Below are 21,551 nucleotides of genomic sequence, written 5' to 3' on the forward strand. Positions count from 1 at the left end.
ATTTTCTTGTCCATCGACTGTGGCGTATGTGCCTGTTCTAATTCGGTACATCATATTTTTGGTACACATATTTAACTTTAATTTTGTCATTTGGTTGGAATTTTTTTTTTTTTAATTCTACTGGTTTCATGGTTTAAAATATATTTGCTTCTGAATATTTTTATTTAATGTTATAGTTTCTTCTAGAAATGAGACTTCATTCACAATTTGTGTGGAGACTATTTAAGCTGTCAAGTTGATATATGATTACAGAAACTCTGAGAACTTTTCCACTGGAAGAAAAATAAACAGATGATATTTTAATGGTTTTGTGTTAATTTTAGAACTTGAGATTAATAATGACTACCTATTTGTAGTAAGTGTATTTTAAACATTTAGGTATAAGTTAAAGTGTGACTATTAGGTAGATGAAGAGAAAGACTTGTACTTGACCACAGCGCTAGGGGTGGTAGGCTGGTAGCAAACAGGAACTGTGAAGTAGGGAGTATACAGCTGGGGGCTTAGGCGTGAGCATCATGGGAGCGTTCGGGCTTCCTCTGGCCGGACTATTGTTAAATTACGAGTGGAGTGTTCACGTTTATTTACGTTTACGTAAAGTGTGAACTACATTGGTGCTTACAACCTAATGATGTCCATTATCAATTAATATAAACAATAGTCTTGCTAGTAACCACAATGCACTGGAAACACAAAACCAATGTGTATTGTATACATACAGGTGATGTAGGGAATGAGATTAACGGCATGAGTTCTACCACGTATGACTCGAAGTAGTGAGAGTGTAAAACACATGCTAACTTCTCAAGTCCTGTCCCCTCAGAAAAGCAACTATGATACATGCAGTTTGGAAACATCCTCGTACTGAACCTTGTCCACCACCCTTCCCTTCAGAGGCCCCGACGAGATCTCCACGGACACTGCAAAGTTCTTCTGGTCAACGCCCCGCAGCACGGCGCTGCAGCCGCGGTATGCCCCGTTCACTACGCGCACAGCTCGCCCCACGGCCGGGATCACCGTCTCGAGGTGCGCCTGGTCGACCTTGAGCTTGTGACCCGAGTCCAGCATGGTCACTACCGCGAGGTAACGGCCCGCTAGCTCAGAGATCACTCCCTTCTTCTTGTAGTACGCATCGCCCAGAGACTTGGCCATCACCTTCACTACCACACCTTCCGTTATCCAGAACTCCTTCCTGTTCGCTCGCTCCTTCTTCGACTCCTCATCTCGAATGATGTCGTCCAGCGCCGAAGCTTTTCTTTTTTCCCCCTTGTCCTTCTTGGCCTTCTTCTTGTCTTCCTCCTTCAACAACGGCGGGTGTTTGGAGAGGGCGCTCGTGCTCGGCTCCACCTTCTTGCTCTTGCCACCCAGGTTCAGGTTCACAGTTATCTTCTCGTCCTCGTCGTCACGCCGCAGCTCCGTGTACGAGGGCTCCGGCTTGCCACTCAGTTCCTTACCCCGCTCCACCTGCTTCTCGATGAACTCCATCATGCGCTCCTGGTCGTCCTTCTCCATCTTCTCCTTCTTGGCCATGGCTTCCTGCAGCGCGATGGTCTCGGGGTCGCGGTCCACGTACTGCACGAACCAGCCCTTCTCCGTCTCGTCCACGACGCACTTGCCCTGGCGACCCAGCCACTTTACGAACTCTGTGAGCGTCTCCCACTGCGTGGAGTTCATGTGGAGGTGGTGGCGGTCCGAGATGTAGTCCTGATACACCTTGTTGGCGGGGACGCGCTTGGTGCCGAACTGCCGGCGCAGCAGTTCCAGGTACCCCTGCTCGAACTCCGAGGAGAACTCATCAATGTAGCGTTCCGAGTTGTCTGCGAAGATGAGCAGCTGGCGTTGATGCGACTCCGACATCATGTGGCACTTGAACCCGTTCTCATCGCGACACTGCTTCTGGCACATCTGGCAGTACCAGCGCAGTTTCTGCAGCCCTTTCGCCTTGATCTTGTTGGCGATGTACTTGGGCGTGCCCACCTCATGCTTCCCCATCGCTGCAGACCTCTACTTCGCTACTCACCTGGAAATGAAAAACTGGTTTCACTGTTAATCACTACACCTCTTTGGCTGATGGACTACAACACAAGAACAACAGCGAGGCCAGTGTGCATCTCTGATCAAAATGAAACTTCGCTTCTTAAATTAAGCCCCATATGGTTGTCAAGCAAGGTACTAACTGTCCGCCAGAGTTGTTTCGAAATGACGTTTTCAACAGCACAAAACACTATTAGCATTTACAAAACCCAATGCCAAGCAATATTATTTATTTACAGATAGATTCAATAAATTTAAAAAAACCATGATGTCAAAAGATCATAAAGAACTCCAAAGTTTAATCTTCCACCAAACACATAAATAACTTCTGCTATAAGTTTCTTTAAGTTTCTCAAATATAAATTACAATTAGATATTTTCCTTCATTTCAATGAACTCAGAAATAATTCTAGTGATACACGTGAGCAACAGTATCGAATCCAAAAATAAACAATATAACAAATCAACAAACATTAAATTCTTATCCAGAATAGCTTCAGAATCAAGGTCAAAGGCCAAGAATGTCATCACATAATCAAACGCCACGACTAAAACACAAGGAATAAACCTCATTAAAAAAAGTGACTGCACTAACAGAGTCATGGAACTCAAGAGAAATCACAACTACTTAATGTAGGTTTAAGGCAGAAAATTTGAAAAGATATTATCAAGAATCATCTGGAATGTGAAATAAGAGTAAGAATAAAAAATACCTGCATGGGTATTCACTGATGCACCAGGAAAATGCAGTGTCTCGAAGGGGCCCAAGCTACGAGAGGAACACCTTGATGGGCACACACTAACTCCACAATGAAAATGAGACATGAGAAGAGCAACAAACGCAAGCAGGCAGAGCTGGTATCAACAGCAGCACCAAGAGCCCACCAACAGTAGCACTGCAACCGCAGAGACTGGAAACCGCAGGGCCATAAACAGACGCAAGTCAGGAATGTCAACACACACACACACACATACTGCATGGGACAAGATTTTCTTGCTCCTGTTTCAAAAAAAAAAATTGCTGAGAAGGGATTAATTGTAATTGCAAACTGGCCTCACTGCTGCATGTAATAAAATATTTCATGTGACCTCAGTGACACTGCTCTGGAGAACCTAACAATTAATAGTACAGTTAGCAAAGGTGATACATGGTACAAATCAGTGGCGGTTATTGCATTAGAGCACACTCGCACGTGAACCCCCTCGCCTCATTTAAATAGGCGCCTAATGTAATACTTAAATATCATACACATCGAATAATAAATAAATGCAACCTATTTGGTCTTATAACAATTAGCAATATTTTCCAAAACCGCCGCTATAGAGTAAGCGCAGCTTGCCGCTGCTTTGTTTACTGGGATCGCACGTGCGATGGTGGCTAGGCGGGCGACGGTGCGACGTGGTGGGGGTAGCTCCCCATAAGCCAGCCTAGGAGCACAGTCCAGTCGTGCGCAACACTATCCTGTGCGCGGCGCGACATTTCTTGTCCTGTTTCTCCCATTTATGCTCGCTCTTCGAGAATGATGACGGCGCTGTTTGTCACGTGTTATTGTTCTACTTTAGTGCGTTTAGTGCGACGTTTAAAAATTTGTTTTAACTACTAAGTTACCTAAGTTACTCGTTATGGCCTTAAGTAAGTTAACAGTCTCGGATATAAAAACACTGGTGTTCTCTGATTTGTCATTGGAAAGGAAAATCGAAATAAAACAAGCAGGCAGGCCAATGCCTAAACTTACTATAGTGCAAGTGACTAAGTCAAAAAATAGGGAGTTCAGGAGAGAATTTAAGCAGGACGTTTACGAGAAAGACTGGTGGATCTGTGGATGCGAAGAAACCAACCGGCTATATTGTTTTCCCTGCCTGCTCTTCGCGAAACAAAGTGGTGAATCTAGTTGGGTAAGTTTTGGCATCTCAGATTCGGCTCACCTAAGTCAAAAAATAAAGAAGCATGAGAGTGCAGAAACACATTTGAATTCGGTCCTGGAGTTTCATCTTTTGGGGAAATTAGACATTCGCCAACAACTTGATAGTGCCTACCGTTTGAACACTAAACAACATAATGAGCAAGTTACAAAAAATCGTTATGTCTTGTCTAAAATTATAGATTGTATAAACTTTTGCGGGGCGTTTGAACTCGCGCTGCGAGGTCATGACGAGACACAAGAATCTGCTAATCCTGGAATTTTTAGAGAGTTAGTTAATTTTTCAGCAGAGTTAGACAAATCTTTGAAAGACCACCTTGCAAATGCAACTGTTTTCATAGGGACTTGTAAAGAAATCCAAAACGATTTGCTAGATTGTATGCTTTAAGTCTGCCAAGAATAAATCAAAAAATTGATTTCATGTGCAAGTTTTGTTTCAGTGATCGCAGACGAAACGACAGACATATCATCTAGTTTTTCGCTATGTGTTACCTAATGGGCAAGCAGTAGAACGATTCTGGCAGTTTGTAAATCCTCCAGGACATGATGCTGCGTCAATCGCAGAATGTATTCACATTGTTTTGGAAAGTATTGTTCACAAACCCGAGAAATTGATATCTCAGAGTTATGATGGGGCTACTGTAATGAGTGCGCATCACAATGGTGTTCAGGCCATTATTCAACAAAATTATATATATGCACATTACGTGCATTATTATGCGCATCAGTTGAATTTAATTGTGGCACAATCTGCAAGCCAAAACCAACAAGTCTGTGTATTCTTTTCCAATTTGAGTGATATAACTAACTTCTTTAGCCACTCACCACAGAGATTGCTGTTCTTGATGGCGTTGTTGGCAGGAGAATTCCTCGTGCTTCTTCTACAAGATGGAAATTTAAGAGTCGTACTGTTAACACGGTGTATGAGTACAGAAAACAACTGATTGAATGCATGAACGAAATTGAGTCGTCATGCAAGCAGTCAACAACAATCAACCAGTCGGTAGCTATTCGGCGCATGTTGAATGATCCAGTGTTTGTATTTTGGCTGACAGTTTTTCACAATATAATGCCGCACGTAGACATTTTGTTTAATCAGCTACAAAAAAGGAGCATCGATGCCGATAAAGTCAAGAAAAATGTTGACAGTTTTCGACTTTCATTTGAGAAAGAAAGAGAGAATATGGATAAAGTGAGAATGCGAATTGAAATGCATTCTAAAAAAAGGAAAGTGGAAGATGTTCATGTAAATAGAACTGTTGCAGCGAAGGAAGTATGTGATGTGATTACTAATCAAGTAAAGGAGTGGTTTTCTTTCACAACATATTATTCTGCGGTATGCCTTTTTGATACCGAAAACTTCCAGGAACATGATAAGCAATTTCCTGTTCATCTTCTTGAACAAACAACCAAAACGTATCCTTTCTTAGATAAGGCTCGTTTGAAAACTGAGCTAGCAGTAATTTACAAGCGACACGACTTCCGAGATATGGATGGATCAGCTACCTAGTATTCTGCAGTTTGTTCTTGAAAACAATTGACAGACCACGTTTACGGAAACACACAAATTGTTACTTATTATTTAAACTATTCCGATGACTACAGCTGAAGCTGAACGATGTTTCTCAACCCTGAAGAGGATAAAAATTTTTTTAAGAAGTACAATGTGTGAAGACAGACTCAGAGCGTTAGCCATGCTTTCAATAGAAAAAGACATGATAAACAAAATACCAAATTTTAATGACATGGTCATTGAATTATTTTCTTCTAAAAAACATAAGCATTTCAATTTCAATAATAATCTAAATAATATCCTCACATTATGTTTTCCTATGTTGTTGAAACCAGAGTTCGTAAATTGTTCAACTTCTTTTTTAGGCGAAATGAATTGTTCAGCTCATTTTACAATGAATTGTTCAGATTTGTTTCAAGTTAAGATGTATATAGTGATGCTCAAAGAAAGTTCTGTCAAAGGAAAAGATTAAAAATTAAATTAAATTTGTGAATACAATATGTTTATATTACTATTGTACTACTGTAATTATATTTTAGTGCTTAAGGAAAGTAAGTTCAAAGGAAAAGTATAAACTACCGGTACTTCAAATTTTGTACGTCAATGCTGTATTTAAATATTGTAAATGTAATGCTGTTGTAAATACAATATATCTATTTATATATAATTACCAACAAAACAATGGATAAAATAATAGACCTTATTTAAAACTGGTCACATCAATAACACTCTTGCTAGCAAACTGTATCAAAATTTTGTGTACTTTACATTTTATGGTAATCATTTGTATTTATTTTAAAAAGAATTCACACTGCATAATTTAACATTTGCTATATTATCAGTGTGAGCGGCATGACCGGTGGCTATTTTGGAGGTAAAAACTTCACTTTCGCCCCGCAATAACATGGAAAAAATTGTTGGTATTTATGTGATTTAAAATGCCCAAAAAGCACTATTTTACACCTTAAAATCCAATATTTTTACAGGGGGAGACCCCCAGACCCCCCGCTTCAAAAGGGAGGGGGGGTCGGCGATTCTTTATATAAAGAGCCCAATGCTGTGAACCCCCATTTTCAAAAGGCACCAGCCGCCACTGGTACAAATAACTCATCAGGATGTTTCTCTGCGACTGAAACTTAAGGCTTGGGGTCACACGCCACTGGTTATTTCATTTTCTCATCTATATTATTGAGAGGTATTTTGGTAACATTATTTTGATAGCTCTAATGCATTTAGTTTGTATTGTAAAAGGTCATATATGTGATCATAATTATAAACACTAGCACTCATTTTTAAAGTTATTAGATAATATTCAATATATATGTTGAGAAAATGTGAGATGAAACACAAAATGCAAGAGCTCTATCATCATAATTTCAAGGAAAATCCCTCAAATAAGAGTAATGAAAAAAATTGAAATAACTAACAAAATGTGAAATAGCCATAAAGATAGACTTCATCTGTCATGTTGAATTTTTGATTTGTCATTTCCAGATTTATATTCATAAATATTTCAAAAATGAAATCATGGAAGCAATTTTGTACGTGTTATAAAACAGTGTAACCTACCAAACTTATCGTAAAGTATTACTATGCAATTAGTTGAGCAAAAATTTTTTGTATTATATTATTTACGTATTTCTGATTGGCAGCAGATAACAAACAGTACTATCATGTATCTGACAACAAAATTTGATACAGAGTACAAAAATCAGTACTTACAGAATGGATCATCTAAAGAAACTGTTTTAGATAAAAGTAACTGCTTAAAAATGCAATAACCTACAGTGGATGTAGCCTGCCTTAATACTAACTCTGGACTCTGAACATGGTAAACAGTAACATTAACACACAACAATCACTAAGTTCTAGGTCATGATAACTTAAGTACAAAACCAACAGAGGTTGTTATTTTTATAACATTAAATATACAGAATTTAACTGGATATATACACGTAACTTGTCTGGATAATACACAATGGCATACAACTGGACAACACAACCATCTTCTTCATATGAATTCTTCAATTTGCAAATTGTAAATACAATATATCTGCACTTGCACACACTTTTATAAATTCACCTTACTTGGTAAAAATGCTAACAACCATTTTCTAACATTCTCATTACAGGTAAATGTAAGATCTTTCACTTACTAGAAGCCTGCGAATATAACAGCGAGACTCAGTCCTGGAAGATTAACTGTGCACATTAAGTAAAAAAAATGTTACTTAAAAAAATGGTACACTGTGTCACTCATTCCACTGTCCACAAACACATTTGCTTGATCACATAGTTATTGCAAAATCAAAATTATGTCTTACGTCACATAATTAAATTTTACATAACATGTATAAATGTGAATTGTTGTTTCTGAAGTATAGATCATCACGATGCACATAAGAAACCGCTAACATCTTGTGCCTCGAGGAATTACACTCTCAAATTCCAAGTGTCTCGACTTCAGAGGCCAGCAGATTGTGCAGAACACAACTGTTTCCCCCAAGATGCAGTTTCCTACAATTTTGTCACTCTGCATCCACAACGGAAAAGTTGGTCTTCATGCGATCACTCCCGATGTTGAGTATGGGCCAAGTCGTTTCGCAAATGCCCAGCAACAAGTTTAACATTTTCAGAATTTTATAGCAAATAAATAAATCAAATAGCTGGCTTTCAAGGTCATAGCCACAATTAACTTTATTTGTCGGTTTCAGCTGAGTCTGAGACCTAGCGTTCACTGAAATTTCAACAGATACTGACATTGCCATTTACTGTGCAGTTACCTTCAACATCCTAGGGGTCCGGGCCCACAAGGGACTAGTAGGAATACTGTACAATATCTCAGCTGCTCTAAAGATGGCAAATGCAATATGTATATGCAAAATATTGCTTAGTATTACAGCTCAGATATAAGTTAACTCATAAACCATGTTAAAATCAAAATTTGTGAAAGGGTAAATTAATTTTCTAGATGAAAATTATTTCAAACTGTATGATTCTCCAGATTTTTAGCTAATAAACTCACTGCCACTACAGAAAAATATTATTTTCCAGGTTTTTACAGTTATACATATTTAAAAACTTTAATGGTGCTTTTAAAAACAATTGTTGTTACCTACACAAAACCACTTACAAATTTAAATTAAAAATTATTTAATTTTTCCTGTGCTAAGCCCATTCACTGTATCCCTGTAATTGGGACCAGACATGGCTGTGTTGATTTCTTTTTTCCTTATAATTATAAACCAAAAAACACATTAAACTACAAAACCATACACGAGTATAAACTTTGGTTTAATAAATATCATTATTAATGTTTATATGATGATGAATTAAGAATGTCTTTCCAATTAGGGCCAACAGAGGCGATATTAAATTTAAGTATAAGTACTTTTGTAAGACTTGCAGAAAGCCTTTATAAATTAAGGCTAAGATCCATAGTTTTGCAGCCACGAAGGAAATTATTTCTCCCATGAATAGCACTGCAGTTATAAAAAAAAGTTATGACAGTATTGTAAATAAAGCTTTGAATTTTGCAAATGTGATGATAACAATTGTCTCAAATATTATTTTTTATTAAATTTTAATTGAGAAATTTTAAAAACTAAATATTAGGTATTTATAAGAACTGTACACAGCCTTTACTTTACACAGAACATAAATTAAGTATCCTGACCAGTTCTGTAGGTCTTAAAACTTTAACATGACAAACAGAATTTAAATAATTTGACTTTAAAACTTGTGATGTAACTGACATGCGTAGCTCATTAAGCACACCACTATATTTCAGGTAGAAGTTTCCACGATGAGTTTCGGTTTCACCCGCTAGAAGCCCCGACTGTCGCAGAGAAGTTCTGGTGGGGATATTAGTGTTTTTATGGTCAACTGACAAACTGTTATGGTCAGTGACAATGAGTTGGTGTGTTTTCATGACAAAACTCAGCAGAAAATGAAGAATTTAATCGACACCAAATTGAGTACATCAAACAAAGAAAGTGGTGTGACTTTGATGTTTGGACAAAGAAAGGCATTTCAATAGAAAGAATTGTGAGAGATGATTGCTTCTTGATTGTTTCTGGCTTGAGAAGATGGAGTCAAAATTGGTGAGGTTTTTATAACAACCGCTTGTTGCCAGAGATTGCTGATCCATGTCGTACCAGGGGACCCAGGGGACAGCCAATTTGCGAGCCAATATTTTATTCAGGCACAAGAAAGTCATTCAAGGGTACACAAAATTTCAGATATTTGAATCTTGAGAGTTAGATATTGTGTGACTGATGAGAACATAAGGTTCCTTTTTTTTTTTTCCTTCAGTAATCTTATATATCTCATAAAAAATAAAATTAAAAATTTCTTCCTTTTCCTGCCTATATAAATTAAACAGTATGTACTGTAAATGTATTTGCTGACATAAATAATAGTACATTAGTAGCTGATATTGAATGCATACAATTTTATTAATGATTAAAAAAAAGTTTATGCTAGGTGAATGATTAAATGATCCAAATATCAAAAAGATGTTATGTGGAAAAATAAAGGTAGGTAGTTATATTAGGCCATCAAATTACTGCCCACAAAATCACAATGCAGAATGAACTTCAACAAATTGTACCTATTTTACACAAGTACTATAAAATAAATTAGTAAACTGTTTTTTTTTTTGTATAATATCTCATATAATATCGGGAAACTACTTTTGAAAATCGTGCAACATAGTTCATCAGACTCATAGTCATGTTTACAATGGTAATATATAAGAAACCAGTTCAGTTAAACTGCAGCTTATTTGAAGAACTTATCAATGCATTCAATATTTTCAAAGTAGTTTTTCACTCAAAATTGATACAAAACCAAATCAACATTCCTTGTATGATATAAATTATACTACTACAAAAAACTTCAATTTCCTTCTAACTGTATTGAACACTGAAATATTTATTTACTTAATTCACAGATTTAACAACACACTGTAGAGTTTTAACTGTCCACATTTGATTTACATCATTACCATATTTATTCTACTTATATAACTAGTCAAGTGTGAACCAATCGTGACCCCTTATATATAAGGGAGGAAATGATACCTATTGATGTAAATCAGGCAAATTATGAGGTTAGGAATCTGAAATATGTACTAGCATAACTGTGCCAAACCAATATAGCAGTTGCACGCTTACAAACATGCAGGAATTGCTGAAACATATTATTTATTTGGTTAAAGCCAAAGAAGTGTATTTTCTTTATTTTACTCTTGACAGCAACACATGTCTTCTTTCGCTCCATGGCCCGCTCTGGGTCAGGTCACGTAAAACTATGAATGTTATCGTAATTTTGGCAATTTAAAATCTGTGATTTATGTGCAGTAAATTAATAATAAAGCTATCTTTCACTACTGGAATCTTTCCAGAAGATCTCAAAACTACAAAAATTACTACCCTGCATAAGAAAGGCAGTAAAATGAACATAGAAAATAATCATCCGATAGCAATTAGGTACATCTAATTTCGCAGAAATATTTCAACACTACGTAATTATAAGTATTAAATACTCTCAAATTTACAACATTGTTTTACTTCAGCTAGAAACACTGAAACAGCTATTGCTGAGTTTAAAGAAAAGATACATACACCAGAACACTGATTATGACTTTCTTACAATTTTCATTGAGCATCAAAGGCCTTTGACCCAACTAATCAATATACAAGTATATTGTTGAATAAATTAACTAAACTGTGTAGTATAAAATGCACACAAATTATTGTAGTCTTATGTTAATGAAAAAAAGCATACCGTATTCATTAAGCACAGCCTGAATAATTTGGTCCACACTGTCAATTCAGATATCAAAACAAAAAATGTTGGGGTTCCCAAGAAGCATTAAATGATCTGTCCTATTTATGATACATATGAATGATGCGGAAGGAGCATTACAAAATAAGTATCTCTTTAGCTTTGAGGTTGACTCCAACATAATTATTACAATCAAATATTTTTAAACATAAGAAAGTCTGTTTTAAACACTCTAAATAGATTAAATTTTATATAAAAGAATTAAAGTAGGTCTATATAATTAGGCCTTAATGATGAATTGGTAACAGAAGAACATGAGTCATATTTCATAGGTCTTACTGTCGACAGTGAACTCTATTTGAAGTCTCACATAAACAACAAAATTTCCTTTCGAGACAGCCTGCAGGTTGACATATAGTTAAAAGAAGGTACCTATTTCTTCATAAACATTTTGGAAACTTATGGAATATTCTACAAACCTCTGTATAAGTTTGAGATTTTAATTTACAAAACATCATATACCTATGTTCTCCAATATTCCAAAATGATCGATAAAATATTATCACAAACACACACATGGGTATATATTGTTACGAGTGGGGAAAACGAGTTCTTAAGGATATCCCAGTTAATTTCATACAGTTTTATTTACTACATACTAATATTTACATTACTAATTAAATCTCCACACTTAATGTCTGTTCACAAATCACTCGCACTTAAAAATGTCTATTCATTAATCACTAAATATCTGTCTAGTCCACAGTTCGCACTCCTCACTAGAGCTAGGCTCAACAGTGGTTCGCCCCTTACCTTGCACCTGCCCACACACACACACAGTCTCGCACCACTCACTGTCCCGTAGTTCCGCTCCCAAAAGGGGATCTCTTGTCTTCTAAGCCAAACTTGCACTTCACTGAACTCACCTGTACAAACTCTCGGAACTCCCACAGAGGCCAACACCACCGCTTTCATACTTTGGCATTCCTTCTGGAACCGACTGGAGTGGTTGTTATGAGTCGCCGACTCGACACTCGAAGCATCAAGAATAACAGCGCTTATTCATGCCACTCCGCGCGGAATTCCCAGCGCTGAGGAATGAGGGTGTGGGGGTAGGAAGGTCGCGAGGCTGGGCCACTATATAATCCCTGAAGGTATGCATGCATGATGTCAGTGGTGCCATGCTGAGCCCCCGGGCCAGACTAACGCTGGAATTTCATACTACGCCTACTAAGGTAGTTATTAATTTTTTTTGTCTTTTTTACACTAGGCTAAATGTCTTCCCTTACGCTAATAAGTAACAGTATAAACATTTTTTGGACCATGGTTTAAGATAACATTTACTAGGTTTACAAAATGTTTTAATGTATTGGATAGTGTAAGTAAAAAGTAAATTTTGAAAATTTTTCATTTTTAACTCTAGTTTTTAAACCCCTTAGAGTAATAATTAATCTCATCCAAATTGTTTCAGCAAAAAATGTTTTAGAACATGTTTAGGATTATTACAATAAAATGTCATTGATTTGATAATATACCCATTAAAAGAGTTATAATTTTTGTCATTCAAACCTTGTTATTTCCACCCCTTGAGGAATGGTTGGTCATATCAAAACTTATTTATGACAATAGTTTTAGATAATATTTGGGTTATAATAAATACGAACAGATTCGATAGTATACCTACTTCGTATGAAGGTTATGTTTCTTTGTCCTTCAAACAATGTTTTTTTTTTCAACCCCTAATAGAAATGGTTTGTCTTATTAAAAATTGTTTTGGAATAAAGTTTCAGATAATCTTTAGAAGATTTATAATAATCATAGTAATTTTTCTTTTACTGGTATTAATAAATTAATAACAAAGTTAATTTTTAACATGTTTATAAAGCGGTTTCAACAAATACATTCACACACATAGCCTACCGATTGTAACTACAAAACAAAGGAATTATAATAAAGTAAACTGCCGTAAATTTGCGTGACAGCAATGAAGTGTTCAAAATGACTAATTTCAGCTCAATGTTTTTTCTCAATAAAATATGTGCTTAGAAATAAAATATAAATATCGTTTTCACCTGACTAGAACCATGTGAAGAGACCAGATTTGGCAAGGGCAAGTGAAGTATGCAAGGTCGCAAGAACAAACTGCATACTTAAATTTGGACACAGACTAAGTAAACATGTTGTAATGCTATTAGGGCCTACTTCAATTTATTGAGTCATTTTAATAAAATATAATGTTTATCTCCTAAACTGTTTAATGTCAAATTAGTATCCCATTGGTGTTTGTATTTAAAAGCTATGTAAACCAGGTAGAATTTTGTTGGAAATCACTTAAGATTTGTTGTGTTCTCTACCTCAAGAGTAGAGACAAGATTTTATGGTTTAATTTTTATAAAAGCTGTTTTGTAATACATACTTCACCAAAACAGTGGTAAAATTTATATGCTCTATTTTTACAATAAAATAGTTTGTAATAAATTGGTCTAAAACAGATAATTCAGAATGAAAATAAATTAGCGAGCATTAGTGTTTTAAAAGTAATTCACTAAGAGATGCACAATAAAACTAATTTAACTAATTTTTCTGATCCATGCAATTTGGTACAAATTTTTGTCCGGAAAAAAAACCACATTACTTGAATTTCAAACATTAAAAGATTACTTTTTTATGATTTGAATTAAGGTTTGGTTAAGTAATACTTGATTCCATTATGTAAATTGCATTTCAGCGCTATAAAGTGGATTAACTTGCATTTTGGTGTGACTCAGTTTTGACATGCTTTTTTCGGTGTTATTTCAGTTTTAACGCAATTCACCACGTAATCTTGACCCTGCTCATAAGTTATGTTTATGTCCTCGTGTATTAATGATTGAAAAGTAAAAAAAAAGTATTAATGTTTTAATGATTGACCCATAACATTATTATATGTTCTGTTGACAGAAAATTAAATGTAATGATACTTGTAAAACTAATAAGAAGGGCAGTATTTTGTGTTATTATACAACAAATGTGTAATTTTTCAATTATTTACCGTTTTTATTTAATCCATTTGTATTTAAATTAATAACTTTTCATTCATAATTTTTTTCCCATTAGTCCTTAGACTTATACACTTAGCTAAACAATATGTACTGTTTTGCAATTTTTCATTATTTGGCCATCTTAAAATGTAAATTTGACATGCAGCAATAACAACTTTTAAAAAATGAGTATTAATCATCATAAAACTACATCACTGACTTATATGTAGTGTACTTCCTTGGTTCTAATAACTTAGACTCTGGTTCGAGTTTAGCTAAGTCCTTACACTTTTAATATTATGTATATAACCTCAGTGGTCGTAATTTCTGTACACCTTTTTTCCACCACTAATATGATCCAGGCCCAAATATGAAGCAGTGTTTTTTTTTCTTCATGTGTGCACATGTCGATATTTGTTTATTCATTTGGGAGGGAGGGGGATTACTACTCTTCGCTATCACTTTATCTGTATGCACTAAAATATCATTCGTTAGCTCCCTCTTAAATATTCCACCAATATAAATTACATCAAAAGTACAAAAAACCATTTAAATAATATTTAGTCACAATTAGAGTGGAGAGCAGTCTTAGCTCTATCCGTACCATACTGACATTAAAATATTCCTGTCTTTTAGAAAATAGCCTCGTCTACGCTGTAATCTTAAGGATCTCTGAAAAAACCACAGGATCAAGTTGCAGCTAATATCAAGTAAATAGTGAGGCGGTGACAACAGGTTCAGGGATATCTCTCGTGGAAAATAGTCTTGGCTAAGCTAATAAAGCAAAACAATGAAGTTAAAGTGGTCCATTATGACTTCTTCAAAAACTATTCTAGAATTTACTCTGTTTTGCCATCTATTACACCAGGACACAAAATAGGTGACAGCGTTGTCACAGACATCTGTAAAATTAAGTACTGCAATGGTGGCAAAATATTAATCAAAATAAACTTTACTCAGGATTGGGAATGCTGGCCTCATAGACGTTCGAGACTTGAACCAATAACTGAGTCAAAGTACAAAGATTTACAATCACTAAAATGCATCATGGATCGGGATTACCACAATTTCTACGATAACCTACCATACAAGCCAGAATCAAATAAACGCAAAACCAGTGGTTCAGAGAATAATCGAGAAACGAGAAGTACTGATGGAGGACTTCTTTCGCAGAAGAAGAACAAAAAGCTATGCAAATAGATCAGTCAGAGAAGAAAATGGAAGCAAGCAAGTACTAGTCAAGAACCAAAGACAAAATGAAGTGTAAATAGATTTTATGTTATTCGAAATGACACTATTTTCGGATTAGTCTTTTACTGGCAAATTTTTGGAGGTAAGAAGTGTATTATAGAAGATAGCGTGCGTGCTTTTACTTACTTTCCAAAAACATATTTTCACAAAACATAGTGTTATGTGTCAGTGCTATAAGATTTGTTGAATCTTGTGTTTAAGGGTGCAATTATACTAAAGTAAGTTACGTGTGATGGATTTTAAGATGATTGAATAGATAATACTTCAGATGAATAATGGTAAAAAAATATATCCCATGTGAGTTTTTTGCCAACAGTAATTACTCATATGTGAGTGCAATTGCTCCCAAGTGAGTTTTGGTGACCATTAATTTCTTCTATGTGAATGAGGTGCATATATTTCTTAATCCCTGTGTTTATTTCTAAAAATTATAATTAATTCTCAAATTTTGCTTGTCCATGAATAAGGTAAAGCTCTTATTAACATAAATTATTTAATACATTATATTTTATAGTTACAAATCAGTTTTTTGTCTCCAGTGTAAAGGTACTTGGTGAAGCACTCATAGAAGTATAACATTTGTTTTTAAATGTCTTTTAATTTTATTCTCTGTGTAATTTTATCTTTGCCTTATATTGAAAGTTATTTGCAATTTTTGTTCTCTATGAATATTTCACTCTAGCTTAGACGTTATTTTTATTACTTTCTATAAAACAATTAAGAGATTATTATTGATTGGAGGCTAGGCCACGATTAATACTCCGTTAAAACTATATTTGTGATTTCGAGCGATATATCGATGAGCTCGGAACAAGGAAACTTTTTTTTTTTTTTAAATTTGGAAGCTGAGTTTTTTGGTTGTTTGTTCGACGGCCAAGGGAGTTAGATACATCGTTTATAAGTTCCATGTAATTTGAGATTATAGAATCAAAGAATCAACGTGTAAAGTTTTAGTAGTAATTAATGAACGACGAAAACCAGGAATAATATTGATATATTTCAAGAAAACCGGTACTGTTAAGTATTAGAAGAGGTAGTGACCGATTATGGAGCATGACATCAAGACTGTCGATTGGGACAGGCAACGTTTATTAGCTTGATACCAGAGAATCATATATGTCAGTGAAGCCAGAAAGAAGAGATGCCGACCCACGCCGCGAAGGAAGGATGCCAAACTAATAGAGGAGACATCGCGGACGACGGGATCCGAGGCAGCATCCACTACGACGACTCCAATTTTACAGACGTCAGGTTCAGAGGGAGAGGACCGGAGGAGTAACCTAACATTCGACTTCGGCAGCTGCAGAGCCAGCAGCATAGGAAGGAAGCCACGGAATGTCATAAGTTCAATCCAATAATTCTATTCATAAATGGAATAATATAAATGGACACTCTCCAATTGTAAACTGAGTTTGTATGCTACTATCAGTTCTAAGACCAGTGGTTCCTATAACTCTTGCTCTTCGACTGAGAACCGAAATTTTAATTTTTTTTTTTTTTTGTTATTGAAAGAAAATGATGCATTTCAAGAGCAACTTATGCTTTTAGTTGGTAAATTACCAAATAATTCCAAGGAAGTTATAATCATCGTTGGTTTAAAATCTAACATAAACAAACTACCAAACTTAAATACTACAAATGTCATCTATGAAATTATGATGAGATATTTTGATATGGAATAATTATGAATAATAATCAGGTGTCATGTTTTCATTATTTTCATATGCAGTGTAATTGGGCATGTCTGTGTAAATGTGTATTGTCACCAGCGTCACAATTAATTACATTGATAGTAAAAATTCAAATTTTCAATACACCTTTCATTTTCAGTAGGTATCTCTGTTACACTAATGTTCATGACCACTTCACAGATTACAGATGTTTTGCAGTACTATACTTGACTAATAAATGAATAACGTTAAAGAGAAGATATTGTTTTGCAAAAAGATCTTATTCGTGGATTCAGCCCTTAAAAGAGTGAAATTAACTAAAGTACATGTATACTTGGATATCTTCATCTCTAAATGTTGGTTTCCATAGATTAGGTGTACCAACTGCAGGTAATAATTGTAGTTACTTTGTAGGTCTGCGCCTATTGAACTGGTGACTAACAAAGGGGCTAGATCCATAGATCTGTCTGTTCATCTCGGTGACGGACACCAGTATAAAATTTGCTTTTGTACACATAGGATATATTGTCATGACAACGACGATATGGACTTTTACACACAAAACTTCCACCTCTCCCAAGAGAATAGAGATGACAAGAGAACGGTAAATGCTCCTTTCCTGATTGTGATTGGCTTTTTACCAGTGATGTCAACACTGCCACATTTCCAAAGACACTTCGTTAACATAACAATGTTGATTCCGATACTTCCTATAGCAGTTTCAAGAATAGTGTAATAAAACTATCAGATAAATTCACTAGAGGGGTAAATATGTACTTGGGCAGTATTTGCGAAAAAAAAATTTTAAAATCAGAAAATACCTTTATTTTATGCTCTTCAACGTCCTCTTTTCATTAAAAGTGGCGGAGGTAAGAAATTCCAAATACTTTAGGAGATATCGAATTTTTAAATTTCATCATATGTAGTTGAGCGGTATTTGCGAAAAAAAATGTTAAAAATCCGAAAATACCTTTATTATATGCTCTTCAACTTCCTCTTTTCATTAAAAGCGGCGGAGATAAGAAATTCCAAATACTTTAGGAGATATCAAATTTTTTAATTTCATCACAATACCAGTGCCGTGATGTGGCGGTTAACATTGTTTCTTGTTTACGTACGAGGTACGAGTATCTACTTTTTTTATTGGATAATGGTGTCGCGTGATTGTTCGTGATAGGCCAGAATTCAAACGAAACAATACGTGATTATTTAGTTCATTTATTGTTTAAAACGGTGTTTAATTACCGCCTCCAATTTAGGTGAGTTTTTAACGTTTCTAATTTTAAAGTCTTATTTGTGTTTTTGATATTGTTGCGCAAGTAATAAGTAACAAAAAAAAAATTACGTGAGTTGTTACTGTGCATCCTTTGTTACGGGTTTGTTATGTAAGGTCAGTTACATTATAAATAATTTAAAACTAAAGAATAATTAAAATTAATTCACATTATTTTTAATGTCGGCTTAGTTTGAAAGTATTAATAATGTAACTGACCTGACCTAATCAACCATTTTATTAATTACACATTGACAATTCACGTATTCACGAACACACGGCAAAATAACAAAAATGGCGTCGCTCGAATGGTTCCACAGGTCTTGTATTGCAAAATTAAAAAAATCGATATCTCCTAAAGTATTTGGAATTTCTTATCTCCCCCGCTTTTAATGAAAAGAGGAAGTTGAAGAGCATATAATAAAGGTATTTTCGAATTTTTAACATTTTTTTTTGCAAATACCACTCAACTACATATGATGAAATTTAAAAATTCGATATCTCCTAAAGTATTTTGAATTTCTTACCTCCGCCACTTTTAATGAAAAGAGGACGTTGAAGAGCATAAAATAAAGGTATTTTCGGATTTTTAACATTTTTTTTCTCGCAAATACCGCCCAACTACATATTTACCAATAGAGGAATTATTCAACAGCATCAAGAATAGGACCCCAGTTTTATTCATAGATGCAGAAAATAATTATTTTTTAGCGAATCATTGAGTTAATTATAATTATTCCAACCATTCTAAGAGTATCTGCATATACAATTGTTTCCGGGTCAAGTTCATTTTACGATACTGGATTCCTCTTGGTTGGAAATAAAGCAAGGGAAATATATGGCGTCATAGAAGTTGCACTGCCATTGATAACAAATAAAATTCAGAACAAAGGAAAATATAGTACGTAATATTGGCAACAGTGTATGTCAAAATTGTGCAGTGATAAGAAAGACAAATTATAGTGTGAGCTTTGGAGCGAACATGATACAGGGAGAAGTGAAATAACAAGTAAATAAATATTTCTATGAAGTAAATAAGTAAACAAAAAGTATAAAGAAGATATTAAGAAAGTTATTGGATACCGGTATGTGTGAAAATAAGTGTAGTAGTCACGAGAGAAGAGCAAGGTCATGTTTATTTATAATAAATTAATATAACGGTGCAGTGTAGAGAAAGAATGTGTGACTGCAGTAAGGCACAGGTAAACAGTGGTTTGTGTTTCGTGATATAGAATAAATTGAATGGAGGAATGAAAAATTGTTTTTGGTGAAAATTTAATATCTACAAGATAAATATTAACAGTAAAAGATTATTGACATAAAGCCAAGAGAAGTAAGTGGCTTTTAAATGTTTGTGATATGTGCATTTCGTTTAGTGTGTTAAGTTAGAGTTGAGTTGTGTGTTAGGTTAGTTTTGCAACCGTTGAAGTAGAAAAAAAAAAAGGTTTGGTGAGAGTAGGTCAACTAATAAAAAAAAATTATATATGTTTACACCACTATATGGTACGGAAATTGATACAACAAGGCTGTGTTGAAGGAATTATGACCTGTACGTTCTTACGGTAAAAGTGAGGAAATTTATGGGTTTTGGCAAGAGAATGTAGATGCAGTAATGTTTGCATATTTCATGTAGTTAAATTATAAGTTTAGGTAGTCATAGAGTAGACTTAAATTCTACCATGTCTAGGTTGTTAAGGGATACCAGCATTTCATTTGTTGAATCTGAGACATTTTGCCATTTTCGCAGTATCATGAAGTCCCCCAACCAGTACAGTCTATTTTGCAATACCAGTATTTAATTGTTTGAAAATGAGATTTTTTCGAAATAGTATTTCATCAGTATCGTGAAGTAGAATACCGTCACACCTGGTCTAGCCTATTTTGCGATATCGGCATTTTATTCTTCATAATTCACCACTTTTCATGCAACTTACATTTTTCAGAAGCATTAGGTTCCTTAATAAATAGGACACGCTGTCATGTTTCACGATACCGCCATAATTTGTAACATCTACTGACATCATTTCTTTGATAATGAAATATTGGTATTGCAAAATAGACTAGATCAGGGGGGATTAAAGTCTGGTTGACGATACCAAAAGTATAATATTAAAAAAGAAATACAAAATATCGTGTTTATTGTTTCCCCCAAAACCCCCATATTCCAGAGCTTGTCCCGTAAGAATGAAAGTCATAATGATGCCAGCACTGCCATGTTGACGTCATCAATATTGTTACAGTATCTTTATTTAGACCAGCAATACCCAATTTCTTTTGGCAGAACCCCAACTCCTTCAATGAAAGTTATTTGACAATAATTGTGCCCGTTTTATATGCATTTGTCCTGACTCACGGAACTCCTGACCCTACCATGGAACCACAGAGTTCTGCGAAACACCTTTTGGGAACCATTGATCTAGACTACTACCAAGTTTCCTTACAAAATTACTTGTTTGTAATTAAATTCTGTACCTATGTTCCCCACTCAAGAACTCCAATTTTCTCGCGTATTTTCGTTAGAATTTAAGGGTGGTAATGACGTCATATCTAGTGTGTGTGTGTGTGTGTGTATATATATACATATACATTAATCCCTGGTGAAACAAAAGTATACTTTATCAACAGTAGCTTTTTAACAGTTTATGTTCTGAAAATATGTTTAATTTGACCGTGTTCAGGCTTGAAAAACGTAAATAGTACATAATAAATATAACATACTGTCTAATTCACAAATACCACGTGCCATTCGTAAATCCAAACAAATGTAAGAATTCATCAATCCAATACTATACAAAATGATTATACCTTTCGGAAATGTTTCAGATTCCACGAATTCCAAGCTCTTTTTCAATAGCGAAGAAGACATACTTTCATCACAAATGCAAAATAACAATATTCCAAAGAACCATAATTTCTACTGACATATTGCCAACCAGTTCCTCAGAAAATTCTGTAGCTATAAAAATTAAATATCAACATTTTCCGTATCCAAAATAAAGTACCGATAAAACATTCTGAATAAAACGTATTTTTTCTGTATTTTCTGTTCACAAGAAATGTTGACAAGAAGTATGACTATTT

The 21,551-nt window shown here is 34.8% G+C and overlaps 1 protein-coding gene across 1 annotated transcript; it reads right to left on the reverse strand.

Moving 5' to 3' along the window:
- Positions 1 to 563: 563 nt before the first annotated feature.
- LOC134537951 (DNA/RNA-binding protein KIN17) lies at positions 564 to 21,532 on the reverse strand. Its single transcript, XM_063378966.1, has 2 exons — positions 21,276 to 21,532; positions 564 to 2,017 (listed from the first exon to the last, which is right to left on the reverse strand). The coding sequence occupies exon 2, from the start codon at positions 1,987 to 1,989 to the stop codon at positions 829 to 831; it is 1,161 nt and encodes a 386-aa protein (XP_063235036.1). The 5' UTR covers positions 1,990 to 2,017; positions 21,276 to 21,532; the 3' UTR covers positions 564 to 828.
- Between the last annotated feature and the right edge of the window lie 19 nt (positions 21,533 to 21,551).

Source organism: Bacillus rossius, chromosome 1 (genome assembly GCF_032445375.1).
Source record: "Bacillus rossius redtenbacheri isolate Brsri chromosome 1, Brsri_v3, whole genome shotgun sequence".
Lineage (NCBI taxonomy): Eukaryota > Metazoa > Arthropoda > Insecta > Phasmatodea > Bacillidae > Bacillus > Bacillus rossius.